Genomic DNA, 21,135 nt, shown 5'->3' with positions numbered 1-21,135 from the left:
GTGTATCAAGTAACTGCAGGCAAACTGAGTCATGGCCCAAGCTGTCCTACTGCACCGCACACAAATTTTTAATGCCACTCGTGTTCCTCTTTAATATATGGTCATAATAAAATCTTACATTGCATAAACAGTTGTTCTCATTTTTCTTCTTAGGAGTCAATTAGACAGACTACTGCAGCTCCACTGGCATACTTACGCGCACCTTACTCAATCTGTCTTGCTCTCTGTAGTGTGAAAGATATACTCCCACAACAATACCCAGTTAACTACAACTGTTAACGAAGGAATGATACATATTTTCAGGAGGCAAAATGTGTAGTACTGCTGACAGACACATGAAATGAAATGATTGTACGTCATCATTGACCTGGAGACCCCATCTGAGGTTGTTCAACCACCTGTAGCAAGTCTGTTTATTCGACATCACTCAGGCGACTTGTGCATCGATAACGATGAAATGATGATGAGGACAACACAACACCGAGTCTCTGAGTGGATAAAATCCCTGACCCACTCGGGAATTGAACCGAGGTCCCGCTGCTCGGTAGTCGGCCTCACTGAGCACTCGGCTACGGCAGTGGATGACAGACATGTATAAAAGTGATAAACTACCTAGATTTCGTAACTAATAGTTTGTTCCTTGAAGAGCAGACGGGGATAGGTTGGGGGAGGTTAAAAAAGGAGGGACGGGTCACTTACGCCCGAGGGTGAGACAGACGTACACCTGAAGCGAGTACTCGCCAACAACTCTGTCTCGTAGTTTACTGTTTTTCTTGATCAATTTTTCCTTTAATACAATCAACATATTTCCAATTTGACATAAAGTGAGTGCATCCATTTTGTGGTAACCTGTGTTCACACCCTAGGTGCCTAGCAAAATAGTGAAATTTACTACACTGTTACATATGCAAGTGCCACACATCAATCAGCTGCAGGCAGGTGGTACCTATCTTAATTTTCATTATCATTTTCATTCCCGAATTTACATTACTGCATTTATTCACTTTGTCCTTAACATTTACTGCTCGTGACTGAACACCTGACCTGCAGTTGTTATTGGCTTTAAACCTGTAATTAAAATACTGATTTACACATCCCATTTTTACCACTGCTGCCTCAGCACCCTACACTCACTGTTACAAAGAAAATGGTGCTAGCAATCTGAAGCAAATGTTTAGATACTGTCTATGATTCAGCACACGAGAACATAAAATGCTGCGCACAAAAGAGCAACATTACCCTCTGCCACTGCCGATCACAAAGTTATTTCACTTGAGGTTTATAACTGCTTCTATTTCAGTGGCTATTAACTACATATTCCCCTAGGTCACAAAAACTGTTGCCAGTGGGGATTCTTTTATTTTGAACAGATGAATCAGGGACTATTAAAGCTGGCTACTACTGTCAGAAATTTAAAATCATCATAATCATCTTTCTTCTTCTTCTTCTTCTACTACTATTACAGTTTCCAGCTCCTGGCTGGTCTGTTCAGAACATAAGCTTCTCCAATCTTTCTCTGGAACCCCAACAGGTTTCCTTCACCATTTGTCCCAGTCTTCTCTTCCCTCCATCACACACTCCTTCACTCTGACGATTTGTATGTCTCTTGGTCTTCCCTTCTAAATATACATCTATACACATATTCTGCAAACCACAGCATGGTGTGTGTTGGAGGGTACCTATGCCATTACTTGCCATTTCCTTTCCTGTTCCACTCACAGACAGAGTGACGGAAAAGCAACTATATGTATGTCTCTGTATGAGCCCTAGTTTTTCATATCTTATCTTTATGGTTGTTACACAAAATGTACATTGGCAACAGAAGAATCATTCTGCAGTCAGCTTCAAATGCTGGTTCTCCAAATTTTCTGAACAGCATTCCTCAAAAAGAATGTCCCTCCGGGATTTCCATTTCAGTTCCCAAAGCATCTTCGTAATACTCGAGTGTTGTTCGATCCTACCAGTAGAAAATCTAGCAGCCCGCCTCTGAACTGGTTCAATGTCTTCCTTTAATCTGACTTGGTGAGGATCTCAAAAACCTCAAGCAGTGCTTGGATAGGTCACACTAGCAGCCTGTACGTTGTCTGCTTTTACATACATGAATCACACTTACCCCAAATTCTCCCAGTAAACCGAAGTCGATCATTTGCCTTGCCTACCACAATCCTCACAAGCTCATTCCATTTCAGATTGCTTTGCAATGTTATTCCCAGATAACACTGCCACAGTATGGTGTGTTGTGGAGGGTATCCTGTGCCACTACTAGCCATTTCCTTTCCTGTTCCACCCATAAACAGAGTGAGAGAAAAACAACTATCTGAAATAGACAACATACACACACACATTCACACAAACAGCTCACACACATTACGGCTGCCGGAGACAGTTGTCCTGTGTGTGCGAACTGCATCTGAGTGAATGTAGGTGTATGTTGTCTATTTCAGGAAAAGGCCTTTTGGCCGAAAGCTCACGTGTTTATTAGTCTTGTTGTTGTGGCTGTCTGTGACTCAGTATCTCTGTGATTAGTGAGTAGCAGTCTATCCTTGTCATTATACTGCCATTATCTCATCTCGGATTTTCTGTCCCAGACAGGACGAGTAGGAAAGATCGATTGCTGGCAACTGCACCAGACGAGACTTGAAAACTGAGACCTTAAAAGTGTAAGACAGGGTAACGTGCGAGACAGAGATTACTGTAAAACATCGTGTACGAGTTAATAAGAGTGAAAAGCTAAGTGCATTGTACGTTACGGCAGTGGGACGGAGAGGGTGAAAAATAGGCAGGTAAGAAATTGAAAGATGTAGAAAACTAAAATGGAATGAATAAAGGAGCAGTAACTATCCCTCCCACCTCTGTTATGTACAATGAACTTAGCTTTTCACAATTATTAACTCATACATGAGTTTTATCAGTAATCTGTGTCTTGCATATTACCCTGTCTTCCACTTTTAAGCTCTCAGGTTTTCAGATCTTGTTTGGTGCAGTCCCCAACAATCAGTCTTTCCTTCTCATCCCGTCTGGTAAGTCTCCCCTGACCTGCAGTTCTAGGTGACTTTTACGAAATCTACCCCTTTTCCTAGACCTCTACAGTCCTTACCCTTCATCCCTCTTCCTTTCTCTTCAACCCTTCTGCCTGAAGGAGCAGCCACTGGCTTCAAAAGCTTGCCTAATTACAACCTTCTTTTACGTGTGTGTTCTGCCGCCGCTTGGTGAGTAGATTTTTTGTCTACCCCAATTACTTTTTCTAACACTAAATTACATTTTTCTAAATTCAGAGCTAGCTGCCATTTGTCAGACCACCTAGAAATTTTGTCCAAGTCATCTCATATCCTCCTACTGTCACTCAACTTCGACACCTTCCCACACAACACGGCATTTACAGCAAACAACCGCAGACTACTGCTCACCCTACCCTCCAGATCATTTATATATATAGAAAATAGCAGTCCTATAACATTTTTCTGGGCCACTGTTGGTGATATCTTTGTCTCTGATGAACACTCGTCATCGAGCATAACATACTGAGTTCTATTACTTAAAACGTCTTCGAGCCACTCACATATCTGGCAAACCTACTCCGTATGACTACTTTGTCATTTCGTGGGCCTGACTTAGTATCCTGCTAGCTCCTACACTTTTAACAAGCACATACCATCTTAATCTTGTATTTTCTAGACACACTTGTATGCGTTTCTCTTTCACTATTTCTCTCACTGTCTGTCGAAATTAATTAATTAATTAATATAAAGAGAGAACGCTGTTAATGGCAACTGTTTAAACAGATCAACATTTTCCATTATTAATGCAGCAACTGTTCCTGGGTTCACAATTTCTGAAAAATAAAACTCAATGTCATTTTGATACCAACCTCTGTGGCCGCATCTATAGTGTGTGCATCAAATGCTTCTTTGGAATCACGTATGTGTTGGTAGAGATCAGCACTGCGGCCTAAATCCGCCCCTTCTTCTGCCTCATCCTCTGACTTCGACTCTTGTTCCTTATTTGTAACATCCACAGTCTTCAGCCGTTTTACTGTTGGTTCTTTCACATCACCTACAGAGAAATTGCATTTACAAAGAAAATCATTTAGAATCTATGCTACATATTTGGTCTTCTTTAAGATTTCATATAACACTAGTATGCAGTAAATTAATTAGAATAACAACACATTTGACAGCACTCAGCATTTTGGTAAAAATTGTCGCAAGAAACTAAGCAATCTTCAACCAATGCCTTAACTACATGGCAAATGATTATCTTTCACCATTACATTGTTTAAAACCATGTAAAACATAACATATACAGGGTGAGTCACCTAACGTTACCGCTGGATATATTTCGTAAACCACATCAAATACTGACGAACCGATTCCACAGACTGAACGTGAGAAGAGGGGCTAGTGTAATTGTTTAATACAAACCATACAAAAATGTTTCCAGAATGAGAATGAGTACCGGGCGTGAGTCGTGCTTCGGTAGCTCAGATGGTAGAGCACTTGCCCGCGAAAGGCAAAGGTCCCGAGTTCGAGTCTTGGTCGGGCACACAGTTTTAATCTGCCAGGAAGTTTCATACAAAAATGCACGGAAGTATGTTTTTTAACACAAACCTAGGTTTTTTTTTTTAAATGGAACCACGTTAGTTTCGTTAGCACATCTGAACATATAAACAAATACGTAATCAGTGCCATTTGTTGCATTGTAAAATGTTAATTACATCCGGAGATATTGTAACCTAGAGTTGACGCTTGAGTACACGGGACATTGCGAGAGCCGGTGGACTGAGTCAAAGTAGTGTCATGCGCATACTGCATCGTCACCGTTTTCACCCGTTTCATGTGTCGCTACATCAGCAATTACATGGTGATGACTTTAATCATCGAGTGCAATTCTGTCAATGGGCATTAAAAGAGAATGTGTTGCAGTTCTACCTGTTTACCGATGAAGCGGGTTTCACAAACCATGGGGCAGTGAATCTACGGAACATGCATTACTGGTCCGTGGACAATCCTCGCTGGTTCAGACAGCGACCGTGGTCTGTAAATGTATAGTGCGGAATCATTGGCGACCACCTCATTGGTCCTCACTTCATTGCAGGGGCCCAAACAGCTGCAACATACATCGCACTTCTACAGAATGATCTGCCAACGTTGCTCGAAAATGTCCCACTGCAAACGCGTCGACATATGTGGTATCAGCATGATGGTGCACCTGCACATTCCGCAATTAACACTAGGCTGACCCTTGACAGGATGTTCGACGTGCGTTTCATAGGACGTGGAGGACGTATAAATTGGCCAGCCCGTTCTTCTGATCTTACACCTCTGGACTTCTTTCTGTGGGGTACGTTAAAGGAGAATGTGTACCGTGATGTGCCTACAACCACAGATGATATGAAACAACGTATTGTGGCAGCCCGCGGCGACATTACACCAGATGTACTGCAGTGTGTACGACATTCATTACACCAGAGATTGCAATTGTGTGCAACAAATGATGGCCACCACATTGAACATCTATTGGCCTGACATGTCGGGACACACACTATTCCACTCCGTAACTGAAAACTGAAACCACATGTGTACGTCTACCTCACCCCTCATGGTAATGTACATGTGCGTCAGTGAAAAAGACCAATAAAAAGACGTTAGCATGTGGACGTAATGTGCTGTTCCTGTCTCTTCTGTACCTAAGGTCCATCACCGTTCCCTTTGGATCCCTACGTAATTCGGTGCTCTCCGATACACACGATCGAACAGCGGAGGAGTGGTACTCAAGCATCAACTTTAGGTTACAATATCTCCGGATGTAATTAACATTTTACAATGCAACAAACGGCGCTGATTACATATTTGTTTATATGTTCACATGTGCTAACAAAACTAATGGGGTTCCATTTAAAAAAAACGTAGGTTTGTATTAAAAAACATACTTCCGTGCATTTTTTTAATGGTTTGTATTAACCAATTACACTAGCCCCTCTCCTCACGTTCGGTCTGTGGAATCGATTCATCAGTATTTGATGTGGTTTACGAAATATATCCAGCGGTCAAGTTAGGTGACTCACCCTGTATGTTTGTGATCTTGAAAGGGAGCACCAGACCATTAGTAGCAGGCTTACAAGCAATATAGTGTTAACTGTGTAACTAAGATTGCTTCATCTGGAGAATGAATAGAAAGAATGCACAGAAGTGAAAATGGATGCGTGTGTGTCAGGAGGGGAGGTCTAAGACTGATGGTCTGTTTGGCCGAAAGCTTTGTTTGACAGTCTTTTTGTTGTGCCTAACTACAACTCAGCATCTCCGCTATATGGTGAGTAGCAACTATCCCGTTCATAATATTGTCATTATGCCATCCTGGACTTTCCGTTGCTTGATAAAAGAAGTATGGGTTTTTACTTTTTCGAAATGATTTTGAATCACTTTACAACAACCCAAAGTATGATTTCAGTGGCTGTCCAACCATTAAGTACAAATAAGTAAACCTGTAACACATTAAAATATACAACTTGCAAATTAAGGGAAGACTTCAAATGATCAAGAGAAGTTAGCCAACATACTGTATTATCTTCATTAGTTGCTAAAACAATACTATTCTGTATGCTCGAAAATGGCTTCTTGTCAGTACCTATTGACTTAAAATATATGTTTGAACACGACAAGTCACAATTACTAGTCACCGATTGACACTTTCCCTAGGGCAAATAACAAATTATTGCAATTCAAGTCTCTATGAGTGAATGGCCTAGAGGTGGCTGTTCCACCACTGTCCCACAGGGCACTGGCAACCCAGAGCACCCTATCAACTCACCCGTGGGCACATGCAGGGGCACACACTGACCAACTTGGCCACCCCTCACTGCAGGTGCCGAGTCAGGGTGGGACAGTCCAGTAGGGTATGGCGTAACTGCCTGTGCATAGTTTCGATGTGTACCACAGTTGTGTGTGTTTTTTTTTTTTCCCCCCACACCTTAAGACTGCAGATACCACTGACTAGGCTGTCCTTCCATCTCACAGACATCTGGGCACCCACAGGTGGGCACTTGAGGTGGCACAGGACAGTCTGGAATAATATCTGGAGTCTTAACGTAAACAATTATGGCTCATGCTGAAGTATTGCATTAAAAATGCATTTTGAAGTATGGGGCTGAGCCTTGTTGTCATTCAAGTGAGATTATTTGCTGATGAAATACTGTGAGAAGGCATTAAGTGACTGACAAGCAATGTTATGGTAAATGAGTAGAAAAGGTTACAGTTTAAAATCCTGTTGAGAATGCGGTGAATTGAGAGGAAGCAAAAGCTTAGATTTGGGGGTGCGCTGATGACAGAAAGCGTGGGTCACATTTCAGTGGTGTCGGTGGAGTCTATCAGCAGGACGGGTGTCACTAGACATGGCCTGCACCTCAACAGGTATGGGAAGGGGAGACTGGCAAAGCTTATAGGTGACAGCATAGGTGGGGTTGGTGGGATCACTCATGGGAAAATTCCTGCAGTAGTGGGTGTTAGAGATGCACCTTTTTTAGATTGAAGTCAGCTGATAGGTATTCCTGCTTAAGGGAAGTCTCTCTAACAAGGGAATCACTTTTGACAAAGCTTAGGTATCCGAGTAATGAGGGAATTAGTATATTTCATCAAAATATACAAGGTATTAGAGATAAAGTTAGTGAACTGCTTATAGATGTTGACTCTGAAATTATTGGTATATCTGAACACTTCTTAAATAAGGAGATAATTCAGAGGCTTCCTTTACCAGGATACAAGTTGGCTGGCAGCTTTTCGAGGAGCTCTTTGCGGTGTGGGGGAGTAGCCATGTATGTGAAAAAACGGCATCCCATTTGAGTCAATTGATGTTTCAAAGTACTGCACTGAAAAGGTGTTTGAATGTTGTGCAGCTGTGGTTAAATTTAACGGAGCTAAACTTCTAACTGTTGTTATTTATAGATCCCCAGACTCCGATTTCAAAACATTTTTGTTAAAGCTAGAGGCAGTTCTTGGTTCACTTTATAGGAAATACAAAAAGTTAGTTAAATGTGGTGACTTCAATATTAATTGTATAAGTGATTGTGCAAGGAAGAGGATGCTGGTAGACCTCTTTAATTCATATAATCTTATGCAAACCGTGTTATTTCCAACGAGAGTACAAGGGAACAGTAGAACAACCATAGAAAACATTTTTGTTCATTCCTCATTACTAGAAGGGCATTCTGTTAGCAAAAAGGTGAATGGCCTTTCAGATCATGATGCACAAATTTTAACTTTAAAAGATTTTTGTGCTGCAACACGTGTTAAATATAGTCATCAGCTGTTCAGGAAAGCTGATCCAGTTGCTGTAGAGACCTTTGTAAACCTTAAAAAGGAACAAGAGTGGCAAGATGTTTATAGCGCTGATACAGTAGACGGTAAATATAATGCTTTTCTCAAGACTTTTCTCCTGCTCTTTGAAAGTTGCTTTCCGTTAGAACGTTTAAAACAGGGTACTAGCACAAACAGGCAGCCTGGGTGGCTGACTAGAGGGATAAGAATATCTTGTAGAACAAAGTGGCAATTATATCAAAACGTTAGAAACAGTCAAAATCTAAATGCAGCAGCCCATTACAAACAGTACTGTAAGGTGCTTATAAATGTTATTAGGAAGGCAAAAAGTATGTGGTATGCAGGTAGAATAGCTAAGTCTCAGGATAAAATTAAAACCATATGGTCAGTCGTAAAGGAAGTTGCCGGTCTGCAGAGACAGGTCGAGGATATATAATCAGTGCGTAGTGGGAATGTCCATGTTACTGATAAGTTGCATATATGTATAGTATTTAATAATCACTTTCTGAATATAGCAGGTGAACTAAATAGAAACCTAGTCCCAACAGGGAATCATATAGCGCTCTTAGAAAAAAGTGTTCTGAGACTGTTACCTGAAATGCTCCTCCATGATACTGACAAGAGGGAGATTGAGTTAATAATTAAATCACTAAAGACCAAGAGCTCTCATGGATATGACGGGGTATCTAGCAGAATACTGAAGTATTGTTCTATGTATGTTAGCCCAGTTCTCAGCCATATCTGTAACTTTTCCTTTAGGAGTGGTCGGTTTCCTGACCGATTAAAGTACTCGGTAGTGAAGCCACTTTATAAAAATGGAGACATTGATAATGTTGACAATTTCAGACCTATTTCTATGCCATCGGTGTTTGCTAAAGTTATCGAGAAGGTTGTATATACAAGGTTACTGGAGCATTTAAATTCACATAATTCGCTGTCAAATGTTCAGTTTGGTTTTAGAAATGGTTTAACAACTGAAAATGCTATATTCTCTTTTCTCTGTGAGGTTTTGGACAGATTAAATAAAAGGTTGCGAACGCTAGGTGTTTTCTTTGATTTAACGAAGGCTTTTGACTGTGTTGACCACAAAATATTACTGCAGAAGTTGGACCATTATGGAGTAAGGGGAGTAGCTTACAATTGGTTCGCCTCTTACTTTAAGAACAGAAAGCAGAGGGTAATTCTCCGCAATATTGAGAGTGGTAGTGATGTTCAGTCCCAATGGGGCACTGTTAAGTGGGGCGTTCCCCAAGGGTCGGTGCTGGGGCCACTGCTGTTTCTTATTTATATAAATGATACGCCTTCTAGTATTACAGGTGATTCAAAAATATTCCTGTTTGCTGATGACACCAGCTTGATAGTGAAGGATCTTGTGTGTAATATTGAAACAGTAACAAATAATGTAGTTCATGAAATAAGTTCATGGCTTGTGGAAAATAATTTTATGCTAAATCACAGTAAGACTCAGTTTTTACAGTTTCTAACTCACAATTCAACAAGAACCGATATTTTGATCAGACAGAATAGGCATATTATAAGCGAGACGGAACAGTTCAAGTTCCTAGGCGGTCGGATAGATAGTAAGCTGTTGTGGAAAGCCCATGTCCAGGATCTTGTTCAGAAGCTAAATGCTGCTTTATTTACCATTAGAACAGTATCTGAAATAAGTGACACTTCAACACGAAAAGTAGCCTACTTCGCATATTTTCATACGCTTATGTCATATGGTATTATTTTTTGGGGTAATTCTTCTGATTCAAAAAGGGTATTTTTGGCTCAAAAACGGGCTGTTCGAGCTATATGTGATGTAAGTTCAAGAACGTCTTGTTGACCCCTATTAAAAAATCTGGGAATTCTGACATTGCCCTCACAGTATACATTTTCTTTAATGTCGTTTGTTGTTAGCAATATTAGCCTATTCCCAAGAGTTAGCAGCTTTCACTCAGTTAATACTAGGCAGAAATCAAATCTGCATGTAGAATGCACTTCCTTGACTCTTGTGCAGAAAGGAGTGCAGTATTCTGCTGCATCCATTTTCAATAAGCTACCACAAGAACTCAAAAATCTTAGCAGTAGCCCAAACTCTTTTAAGTCTAAACTGAAGAGTTTCCTCATGGCTCACTCCTTCTATTCTGTCGAGGAGCTCCTGGAAGAGCTAAAGAATTAAGCAAATTCCAGTGTTACATTGTTGATTTTCTTTATTTAAACTTACGACTTGTCACCTGAACATGTTTTTTTATACTTCATTTTATCTGTTTCTAATATCGTGTTATAATTTCATGTATTGACTCGTTCCATGACCATGGAGACTTCTCCTTAATTTGGTCCCACGGAACAATAAATAAATAAATAAAAAATAAATAAACTCTCCTAGGAGAGAAAGGACATTACTTGTGATAAAGAAACTATGGAAAACTTGAATCTGTATGACTACAAAGAGATCTGAACCACATTCCTACAAAATTAAAGTCCAGTGTCTTAACCACAGTACCTTCACATTGTGCTGGCAAACAAGTTTTTAGGGGACTGTTTGATCTTAAAATGCACATCTCTGTGTGTGAAAAGTTATCACTGAGTTGATAGTGGTGTCTTAGAAGGTTTATTGCATGAAACGGGAACTGGGATAATTGTGGTTTATTGCATGAAATGGGAATTGGGATAATTGTGTTAGCTTCAATGTGAATACATAAAATATTTTGAGGTTACAGAATCTTTCTGAGCTACACACAATGCACTCATAGTTTGAGCCAGGAAAGAACAGAAACTTAACAAGGCAACAACCATCTTGTATCCTAAACTACGTCACTCAGAAACTTGATGATATTAAGAGCTTTGATATATTCTGTTTTGTGGTCTCCAAAGCTAAAGGACAGACTGATACTCACCATAAAGGTGACACAAAGATTTGCAAACATATACAACAAAAAGACTGTTACACATTCAGTTTTCTGCCAAAGCCTTCTTCAGAAAAGAAAACACACACACACACACACACACACACACACACACACACACACACACACACACACACACATCACATCACATACATGGACGCCATCTCCGGCAGCTCACAGGAATGCAACTGTCACGTTGAGTGGCAATCTTCAGTGGAGGCAGATAAGAGGGAAGGATAGCAGGATATGGGCGCGGGGAGGGAAGAGTGCTGTCTGGTAGTGTGCACAAGGACTATATGGAGGCATAAGTTGAGGCAGGGATGATCACGGGAGTATAGAATGTGTTGTAGGAGTAACTCCCATCGGCACATTTCCGAATAGGTGGTGGTGGACAGGAGGATCCAGAAGTCCAATGTTGTGAAGCAGCCACTGAAATCGAGCATATTATGCCCGGCTGCATGTTGTGCCACACGGTGGTCTACTTTGCTCTCGGCCACAGTTTGGCGGTGGTCGTTCATCCTGGTGGACAGCTGTTTGGTAGTCATACCAATATAAAGAGCTGTGCAACGATTGCAGCAGAGCTGGTATACGACATGGCTGCTTGCACAGGTTGCGCAGCCTCTTATGGGGTAGGATAAACCAGTGATGGGACTGGGTTACGAAGTGCTCGGTGGGTGGGTTGGGCGGGTGATGCACCTGGGTCTTCCACAGGGATACAATCATTAATGCAAGGGTTTGGGACCGGGAGTTGTACTGGGATGGACTAAGACGATGTCAAGGTTGGGAAGGTGACAGAACACCACTTCAGGAGGGGTGGGAGGTATTTCTGATATGGTGTCCCTCATTTCAGGGTAGGATGATAGATAATGCAAGGCCTGACAAATGATGTGGTTCAGCTGTTCCGTTCTCGAATTATCCCAGCCTCACTTTATGGTAACCCATTGTCCCCATGTCTTACACCCAACAGTTTCCACCCCCTCTATCGTATGACCTTTACATTATTCACATCCCTCATGCACATTATGTGCCACCCTCTGCCAAGACAATTGTCCCTCTTTCCTGTTAGCTGCATCTCACCTTTGCCACTCTGCCCCCACTAACGCCCCCCCCCCCCCCCCACCTGACGCTGCACTTGGCAATCTTGTCGTGGCTACATCTAGTCTGTGCACACTCCTCCTCCAGATAGTGCTCCCTCCCCCCCCCCCCCCCCCGCCACCACCTCCAATCCACTTAACATGCCATCTTTATGGTGAGTAACAATGTATTCTTTTCCTAATATTGTTGATATTACAAACTGGAGAAAATGTAGGATCAGCTGCTTCAATTCATTCCATAGGTGTCACAAGTTATTGTTATGAATTTGCTCTCTATCTGTTGACAAACCTTAGATCTGATAACAAACCTCAGATGACTATTCTAGCATGCACAGTGAGAATATTTAGTTGCATGTCTCAGTATTTGTACAACAACCACCAATTTTAGTTTCATTGATAAGCTAATGGCTACTGTTACAGCTAATCTAATATTGCAGACTCGGAGAAAATGCAGTGCTGCCAGTAATAAAGCCACATGTGCAGAGACTAGACATAACATTTCGTATAGTTCTCATGTCCTATTTGAGTAATAATTTAGGTATTATAATAAAGCCAGAGAGATATAGAGTACCACTAGAATGAATGAGTCCAATCGTGTGGTGATTAGTCTTCAAGGTCCCTACATGAGAGGTTCATATGACGCTTTAGTATAATCCTAGAGTTCTCCCTTAGCATTCCTCCTTGAAACTATGTAAGTTTGTTTTGGCAGCATAGATGATAGCTATCTTCAAGCATCTGCCAGCTGATACTTTTCAGTGTTTCTCTGAAATCCTTCTGCGGGTCAAAGAAATGTGTAACTGTGCGTTCTGACCTTCTTTGCGCACTGTTACTTGTATTTGGTATGGCTCCCCACACGAGTAATATTCTACAATGTGTCATGTCAGTGTTTCCTAAGCAGCCTCCTTTGTAAATTCTTTGCAGTTCCAAACTGAAGTCTAGCAGCTGCTTTTCCAATGACTGAGCCTATGTTATCATTCTGTTTCAAAATTCCCAAATTGTTTCTCTTACGTATTTACATTGGTTGACTGATTCCCACTGAACTGCTTGTTGCAGGACCTCCAGATGTTCACTTTTTAAGCAAATTGAAATTATGTGCTCATATGATAGTTTGTGTATAGACATATCGGTTTGTGTGGAAACCCCTCACATCAGTGGTAAACAGTGGGTCCAGTAATTGGTGGAAGTTTCCATTTGATGCAGGAACACCACATGTCAAGGAGATGAGGGCTTTTTATTCATTGTAAGGTTGACAATGTAACTTGTTATTCTACTGTTTCTGGTATCTTCCCCCACTTTTACTGGACGTACATTTCAGATTTTATGCATCAGTTCCAAGTGAAATGGCATGTGGCAGTGGTGAAGTCGGTCTGAATAAAAGAAAGAAAGGATCGAAAAGAGTTATATACCAATCAGAACCAAAAAAAGAAAGCAGAATTTAAAACACTGAATACTTTAACTATAGAGGAGAAACAGTTATGCCTAAAGAACAGGTTACGATTGCAGGTAAGCCATGTGCATCAACAATGCCAGTGAAACTAATGTTAGCCGGCCGCGGTGGTCTAGCGGTTCTGGCGCTGCAGTCCGGAACCGCGGGACTGCTACGGTCGCAGGTTCGAATCCTGCCTCGGGCATGGGTGTGTGTGATGTCCTTAGGTTAGTTAGGTTTAAGTAGTTCTAAGTTCTAGAGGACTTATGACCTAAGATGTTGAGTCCCATAGCGCTCAGAGCCATTTTTGAAACTAATGTTATTGTTTGGTTATTCTGTTACTATTATTCGTCTTACGAATGCACTGCTCTGTTATTGCAGGTGTAAGTGGAAATGCATGATTACTAAAATTAGTTCAGACATAATGACGGAATTATATTCTAACTTCTTAAGTTTCAACACTAAAAATGAGCATAATAGAAGTATGTGACATTGTAAGGAAATGTCCAAGATTGTAAGGTGACAACAGCTTACCTATCAAGAACAAACCCAAAGGTTATACATACAAATATTGGCTCTTTAGCTCTGATGGCCATGTTCAAGTCTATAAGTCCGCATTTTTACCCATGTATGGTGCTTCTGATGACAGACTGCTGAGATAAAGAGATGTACTAATCTCTACTAAGTCCCCCAAAGACACGTGGGGAAAACAGCAGCCAGAAAATGCATATCCAGCTGAAGTAACGTTGTTAGTTGAGAACCGCATAAATAGTTTTCCAATTCATGACTCACACTACATAAATGGTGTTGTTGTTGTTATTGTGGTCTTCAGTCCAGAGATTCATTTGCTGCAGCTCTCCACACTACTCTATCTTGTGCAAGCTTCTCCACACTTCCCCTCAGTACTAAATTGGTGATGCCTCAGAAATGTCCTATCAACCGATCCCTTCTTCTATTCAAGTTGCACCACAAATACCTCTACTCCCTAATTTTATTCTCTCTCTGTTCTACACAAGTAGAGAGTACAAATACTTGGATTCATATCTTAATGTGAAAAAGACGTGGGATCTGTTTCAATCGCAATACCATTAAGTGAAAGTTACATATTGGTATTACTGGAAAATATTTCATGAAAATTTCAATTTGAAATTTGATCAACCACAGATGGATACATGTTGTACCTGCAAGGAATTTAACTGTGAAAATAAGAATTCCTACCTTAAACGACAATGCAAAGCGTGTGGCCTTAGCCAAGCTATTAATGCATAAAAGAAGACAACTGAGTGTGTGCAAAAAATATGCAGAGATTCTGAAGATGTCACCGGCATCTGCATTGGATTAATGCAAAATCTGATGCTTCCAGTTATCCCCATTCAAGACCCATTCTATTTGCATCAGCTTACTTACAATGTGTCCAATATACGTGATTTAAAATCTGGGATGGCTATATCCTACAAATATGATGAAATAATGCCTGAAAGCAGCCCCAATGAAGTTTTCTCCTTTATTTTAAGTTATGTAAATGAATATGTTGCCAAAAATGTCCAGCATTAAGATTTGATTTAATCAATTTGATTCAATCCATCACTATTTTGCCAGCTAAGGGTACTGCTATCTGCCTTGTGACAGGGACTTCAGTGTTGTGAAGAGAAATGTGAAAAAGACTGACAGTGTACTTGCCAGTGGAGTAAACGGAATTAATCCTCTCTTCTAGCTCTAACAAATTTCGCAGTACACATGGTGAATAAAGAAGAATTCATGACTTCAACTCACAGTGGCCAGCACATTACAAGAAGAATGTGGCATCTGTGGAATCACAAGGAAGGAAAATTCCTTGAGAAAGAAAGCAGCATTTTTCAATTTCAGACTTTCTCGAGTTTTCATACAGCAACCTTACTCCTGACGCGATGAAAACTCGAACATTCATTGGTTTGTTGCAGAACATACCTTCAGACTTTTAGATGCAGAGCAAATTTCAGATTTTCCATCACAACCTGAAGTGCCAATGATTAGTGACACAAAATGGCAGTTTAAAAAAAATCAAACCTTACCCACTTTATCCCAAAGAAATTAAGTGATCCTACAATAATTTAAACTTCCAACCCATGTAAGTGGACAAAGAAAAGTGACTGATGTAATACTGTAGTGAAACACATACTCTTAGTAATGGGTTTTACATGAAACTGTTTAATTCACTTAAATGTGTTTACATTTCTTTCAGAAACACCTCATGTCCAACAAATTTAACAATGTATATCGCCACAGTAAATATTAAGAATTATCTAGTTTTTTTCCTTCTCCTGGGCGGGCAGGGGAGGCGGGAACAAAATGCTCCTATTGGACATGAGAGGTTTCTGCAATAAGCAGTTCAACTGTGAATCACTGACATTGTAGTCATGCTATACTATATTTCTGTGTTCTGTGCAGAGCACAGTTTTACGTTTCTGAACATTTAAAGGAAGTTGTCAGTCCTTAAATCACTTGAAAATCTTATCAACATCTGACTGAACATTTCTCCAGCTTTTCTCCAATGGTACTTCATTACATATAATGTCTACATCTGTTGATGAGTCTGCATGTGAAACAATATGCTGCATACTTCCTGCCAAGAAATCCTCATTTTCATTTGGCACCCAACATGATCACACTTTAATAAATATTGGTGTGGTACTGAATCAAAAGCTTCTTGGAAGACAGAAAATATTGCATCTACTCTACTGCCTTGATCTGTGGCTTTCAGAACATTAAGTGAGAAAAGTACAAATTGGGTTTCACATGACTGATGTTTATGGAATCCATGGTGGTTGGAAAGGAAATCCGTTCTAGCTGCCTCATTATGCTTAAGCTCACAACATGTTCTAAGATTCTACAGCAGGTAGATTGCAGTGATATCTTATGACAATTTTGTGGATCACTTATGCTACCCTTCTCGTAGATGGGTGTAACCTGTGCTTTCTTCCAACTACAGTGGTTCAGATCTGTGACTGGATTCAGTACCTGCTAGGAGACAGAATTCAACTTTTTTAAAAAGACATCTTGCTGTGCACAAACTGCAAGTTACCATCCCATATTTCATAGCTATGACACATACACACGAAAACCATAATGGACCCTATCATAATCAAATGGGCATGGTTAAATTTACATTTTCAGTATCCATGGAGTTCTATGTTTTCTAGATTCACATCACCTGGTATAGATGCGCACAATTTGTAGGTAACCTTATATTTCTACAATAATGTACACAAAAAGTTCGTATGTTCTATGTGTTGACCAGTATATAGTGATATAAAAAATAAAAAAATAAATAAACACACACACACACACACATTCATTCACATAAGCCTCAGGCGCACATGACCACCAGAATGCATTCTGATCCGAGATGCTGAGATGGAGGTCGTGTGTGTGTGTGTGTGTGTGTGTGTGTGTGTGTGTGTTTTTCTTCTTTTGCTAATGAAGGCTGTGGCTGGAAGATGATGTGTAATCTTTTAATTGTGACTGTCTGCAACCTAACATGTCATCTTTGGGTAAGTAGCAATTTACCTTTCCCTTACATTGTTGAAAGCAATTTTGAGAAACTCAAAGGAAGTGTTACAGGGAGGTTACTCTTCACAATCTATGAAGGCTGTGGAATGTAGATATAGATTTAGATGTGAGTGTAGTTGTATGTAGGCACACCACTTCCAGTAAGATTGTGCTTAGTGAAGCACAATGAGGTTCAACTCAGCTTTAGGGGTGAGGAAATATTTACTCTCCTGGTCAATAAAACTGCAACACCACGAGTATCGCATCCAACGAACAGCAAATTGGCTCGATGTGTACTATGTGCTCGGATTTGCAAATGATTAACATTTAAGAGCTGTTGGGATCTCTCAACTGTCACGTGAATACGAAGCTGACGAGCTCACAGGGGCCGTACTCAATGCTGTGCCGGTTCCCTCTGGCCGTGCACGCCTGCTGCCCGGGAAGACAGAAACGCCGTTCGCTCAGCCGTACAAGGTTGTGCAGCCACATCTCCACGACAGGAAATGGGTTCATTTGCAGCAACGCAGCTGACTGCACTGGCGATGCGGCGACACCTCGAGCGTCGTAACTGTCGTCACACTGACGGTCGTTTCTGGATTACTTAATGTGGCAGGCAGAGAATCGTGCATCCGGCAATAAGACTGAACGCTGGGGTGGCACCACTCCATCTTTCCAGACGAGTCTCAGTTCCGAGTACAGCATCACAGTGGATGTATGTACCCGTGTGTATTGGCTTCGAGAAGGGACACTGCCGAACTGCATTTGTCACTACGAGAGCCCACATCGGGTGTGCCAGTACGGGGTGCTGCCGGATGCACACCTCCGGTGCACCGAGCTGGTAATATGGACAGCAGTCAGTACGTGGTGGGTATGTTAGTGTTGGTGACTGTGCCCTACATTTGAGATCTCTGCGACATTACCTTTCAATATGTCACTTCGAGGCCTCGTGTTGCCCAGTCTGTTCTGATAGAACATAGAAGGTTTTCAATGGCCACCCTGGGCAGCACATTCTTTGTATCTCTCAACTACTGAAAAGTCCTGGCTACGGGATGGCGAGACACTGGCAAGCCACCAAAAGTAAGTCACTACAATCGACGAACGCTGTCATACAGCTGAAATGGTGTGGAACGATCTACCCGTATCCGTCAGCCGAGCTCAGTTCGATCTTACGCCCAGTCGGGTCAAAACTGTTGCTGACGCTAGGGATAGTTGTATGTAATAAATACTGCAGCCATATCCCCACCCCCAAAATCATCTACAATACTACTATCTTATTACACTTTATGCACACAGAAAGCACAATTTTGCTATTTGCTATAGTTTCTGATGTTGCAAAGCTGATGGTCAGCAGTAAACTCAAATACAACTATGCACTAGCAAGAATTTTTTGTAGTATAAATAACTCAGCAATCGACAGTTTCAAAGTACTGACCGAGACTACGTTGTGCGTCGCTCTGCCCTGGTCGGTCCCTCTTGCGCACATCTCTCTGCCCCTGCTGGTCTGCTCGTGCTTCTGGTGTACTGTCTCCCTCTGGTCTCCCCTGGTGCCCAGTCTGATCATCTTTCATTTGTGCTCCACCCACTCCTGACTGCTCCATTTCACCTGGATCTCCTGCATCTCCTCCATCTTTGGAATCTTTCTCATCTTCTTTGGGGACTGATGACACCTGAAAAAATTAAATTATTTTGTAATACCATTTACAGAGTGAAACTGCATAGAAATTCTGAGGTTTTCACTGACTGCATGGAGAATGAGTCAATGTTAACAAAAAAAGTTAAAACTGAATTTAGGGAAAGCAGAGAAGGAGAAAATGCAACACAATGAAAATAGCAAGGATATATATCTCTCTCACTCAGAGGCCTGCTAATCAAGCTAAAGAAAGGTGTATCAGAGACAATGAGTGCCAACAACAAAGTGAAAGAGATGAAATTAAAATTCAAACCAATGTTCATGAAAGATACAACTAAGTTGACATAGGCTTTTCACAGTTTCTTGCTATGCCTTCTTAATCAGAAGAACAACTGCTCTTCTGGATTTTAACGTTTTTTGTTGGTGTATCCTTACCCAACTGATATGTATTACTGGCAATTAGTGTGCGTCTCCATCTGTGTGCCGTGTGCCTACTTCCTACGAGCCTGGGTTTGCCTCACATGCAAGAAGAGGCAAACATATAGGTGCACACATCATGCTTGACATGTGTGTCATGTGCAATTCCATTCACACCAAGCCAGAATGACACACACATTCCGGCAATCAACACATCTGTCGCCATAGTCAGTATATTTTCAGACAAAGACAAAATATTAAACAAAAGCCCACACACTGGGATAAAAAATACCTTACGCATATCGAATGTGTGAATGTGGTACAAAATATAAAAATGGCAAGCACTATTGTGTTCAACAATTGTACTTGTGATTTTGAAGTAATATTTCATTCGGTTGGACAACTGGTAGCAGAGAAAAAAGCAAAATGCGCAGACAACATATCAGTGGCAACAACATTACCTCTTCCAATTCTAGTTCTTGCTACTGTGGACAAATATAACAGTTTGAAGTTTCAGTTCATGGTATATATTGCATTAAAATATAATGTAACCCCAAAAGTTTTGCACGCTCTGGTGAAATCCCTGGAAAACAACATTAAGCTTGGTTGACAACCACTTAATATTTCTTTATCTGGAAAGCAAAACAGACACTTCTTGCTTAATGTTTGCAGTCAGTAGTCTAAGAATATGTTAATACATATTTCTGAACAGTAGGGGTACACAGAAAGGAAGCACTGACAGGATAACACGTTTCATTTTATATACAGGGTGATCCATGAAGATATGCAAATATTTTAATATGTTATTCTACAAGTAAAACTAAAGAAAAAAAGTTCATATAAACATAGGTCTGCAAATGTTTGGTTACGGAGTTATGGCTAATGATAGATTTTGCCTCACATTTAGCAACTTTGCTAATATGAAGCCATTGCAAAACTGTACGAGGTTAAAGTAAAGCATGATTTCCAATTATTTTGTTGTTATTGGTCTGGTGAATCTAATAAAACATGTCCCACACGTGTATCTGCAGTAGTTTTCCAGAAAATCCAGAGATGCAAAGATTATTATACAAGTAAATTTGTTTACTTTCCATTAGGAATGTCTAAAGGTTTATGTCATTGTTGGCAACTGTTAGTGAGTTGTTTCAGTCATTTCCTAACATTGAAATAAGCTAGTTTTCTGTATTGTTCAGTGAAAGAACATAACAACAATGTAGATTATTTGTGAAATAGGGATGCCTTCCAAATTTAAGACAGAGAAATATGCCAATATGGTGTTTATTTATGGCAAATGTGATGGTAATGCTACGGCTGCAGTTAAAAAATATCATGTATGTTATCCAACTCTGAGGTTTCAGACTGCATAAACAATCAGTGGAGTATTTCGAATGTTACGGGAGTCACGTTCTCTACCTAGCATTAGTACGAGCGCTCAATACCTGAAGACGATGATGAGGATATTATGGATGCTGTTCAGCATACCTCGGCTACCAGTATACGACGGATATCTCAACGATTAGGCATTTCACAATCTAGGGTATGGCGTATGCTGATCCCTACCAAAAAGAAAACGTGCATAATTTACATCAGGGAGATCCTGCCCTTCATTTGGAGTTGTGCAAATGGTTCAATACTAATCGGCAGTTACACAAATACATTTTATTACTGATGAGGAACAGTTTACTTGAGATGGTATAAACAATTTACATAATGAGCATGTACAGTCTGAATCAAACTCATGTGCAACAGTGCAACGATATTTCCAGCAGCAATTTAGCATAAATGTGTGGTGTGGTATAATCAACACACACCTTATTGGAACATTCATTTCACCAGG

The 21,135-nt window shown here is 40.7% G+C and overlaps 1 protein-coding gene across 1 annotated transcript in view; it reads right to left on the bottom strand.

Annotated features, from left to right (window-relative positions):
* Positions 1-21,135, bottom strand: part of LOC126203236 (midasin-like) — a 236,520-nt gene that overhangs the window by 30,421 nt on the left and 184,964 nt on the right. The window contains exons 29-30 of the mRNA XM_049937482.1: positions 18,684-18,918; positions 3,869-4,053 (exon numbers count right to left, since the gene is read on the bottom strand). Of these exons, the coding sequence (XP_049793439.1) occupies positions 3,869-4,053; positions 18,684-18,918 (420 nt within the window). The remainder of the gene's footprint in view (positions 1-3,868; positions 4,054-18,683; positions 18,919-21,135) is intronic.

The sequence above is a fragment of the Schistocerca nitens genome, chromosome 9 (genome assembly GCF_023898315.1).
Source record: "Schistocerca nitens isolate TAMUIC-IGC-003100 chromosome 9, iqSchNite1.1, whole genome shotgun sequence".
Classification (NCBI taxonomy): domain Eukaryota; kingdom Metazoa; phylum Arthropoda; class Insecta; order Orthoptera; family Acrididae; genus Schistocerca; species Schistocerca nitens.
Note: the sequence above shows the minus strand (reverse complement) of the source record. Positions and strands in the feature narration are given on the sequence as shown.